This window comes from Sinocyclocheilus anshuiensis, unplaced genomic scaffold (genome assembly GCF_001515605.1).
Source record: "Sinocyclocheilus anshuiensis isolate Anshui unplaced genomic scaffold, SAMN03320099.WGS_v1.1 scaffold565, whole genome shotgun sequence".
Classification (NCBI taxonomy): domain Eukaryota; kingdom Metazoa; phylum Chordata; class Actinopteri; order Cypriniformes; family Cyprinidae; genus Sinocyclocheilus; species Sinocyclocheilus anshuiensis.
The window spans coordinates 318,650-319,840 of record NW_015539869.1 but is presented as its reverse complement, the minus strand read 5'-3'; the positions used below and the strand labels follow the sequence as shown (position 1 = coordinate 319,840).

The window sequence follows — 1,191 nt, the reverse complement described above, 5'->3', positions numbered from 1 at the left end:
GTGTGTGTCTGTAGATGATCTGACTGTGTGTGTCTGTAGATGATTTGCCTGTGTATGTAGATTATCTGTGTGTGTCTGTAGATGATCTGACTGTGTGTGTGTCTGGAGATGATCTGACTGTGTGTGTCTGTAGAGGATCTGACTGTTATGTGTGTAGAGAGTCTGACTGGACGCTGTTACTGGGAGGCTGAATGGAGTGGAGATGATGCTGAAATATCAGTGTCATATAAAGGAATCAACAGGAAAGGAAAGAGAAATTACTGTAAGTTTGGATCCAATGACAAATCCTGGAGTCTGTACTGTTCTTTTGACAGATTCACTGTCTGGCACAATAATAACTACACTGATATACCTGCTGTCCGTTCATCCTCTAATAGAGTAGGAGTGTATGTGGACGTGTCTGTGTGTGTGTGTGTGTGTGTGTCTGTCTGTCTGGCTGTATATGTCTAGATGATCTGACTGTGTGTGTCTGTAGGTTGTCTGGCTGTGTGTGTCTGTAGATGATCTGACTGTGTATGTCTGTAGATTATCTGACTGTGTGTGTCTGTAGGTTGTCTGGCTGTGTGTCTGTCAATGATCTGACTGTGTGTCTGTGGATTATGTGTCTGTGTGTGTCTGTAGGTTGTCTGGTTGTGTGTCTGTAGATTATCTGACTGTGTGTCTGAAGATGTTCTGACTGTGTGTGTCTGTAGATGATCTGAATGTGTGTCTGTATCAGGAGTCCAGCTGCTCAACCACAAACTGGAGGATCCAAACTATAAACTGCAGATACTCAAGTATGTCAAACACTAATACTGACATACTGAATGTGTGTGTGAATTATGCAGATCTACATTAATGTGTGTTTGTGTGTTTATAGTGTGGATCATGGAGGAGAGAAGATGATGACTGCAGGACCACAAAAGTGTAGGTCAAGAAACAGACACACACACTTGGTTGTGTGAACTCATCTCATAGACTTTCATTGTTTTTATATCAGGTTAATGATATCTTCTGTGCCATAAACAAACATCACAGAAACCTGTGCAAAACACTAGATTTACAAAGAAACATGATTTGTCCAGTTTCAGTATTTTTTAACTAGTTAGCAGTGCCGGTCACCACCCTTTGCTCACAAAGATTATTTAAAGGGTTAGTTCACCCAAAAATGAAAATTATGTCATTAATTACTCACCCTCATGTCGTTTCAAA

At 40.8% G+C, this 1,191-nt stretch overlaps 1 protein-coding gene across 6 annotated transcripts in view; it reads left to right on the top strand.

Annotated features, from left to right (window-relative positions):
• LOC107685043 (stonustoxin subunit beta-like) overlaps window positions 1-1,191 on the top strand; it is a 14,424-nt gene that overhangs the window by 6,816 nt on the left and 6,417 nt on the right. For 2 of the 6 annotated variants that reach the window (XM_016481478.1, XM_016481480.1), the window contains exon 3: window positions 860-906. The exons of 3 other annotated variants lie outside the window; for them this stretch is intronic. In XM_016481478.1, coding sequence (XP_016336964.1) covers window positions 860-906 — 47 coding nt within the window. Of the gene's footprint in view, window positions 1-718; window positions 777-859; window positions 907-1,191 lie in introns of all 6 variants that reach the window. One more of the 6 variants, XM_016481475.1, reaches the window with a different exon arrangement.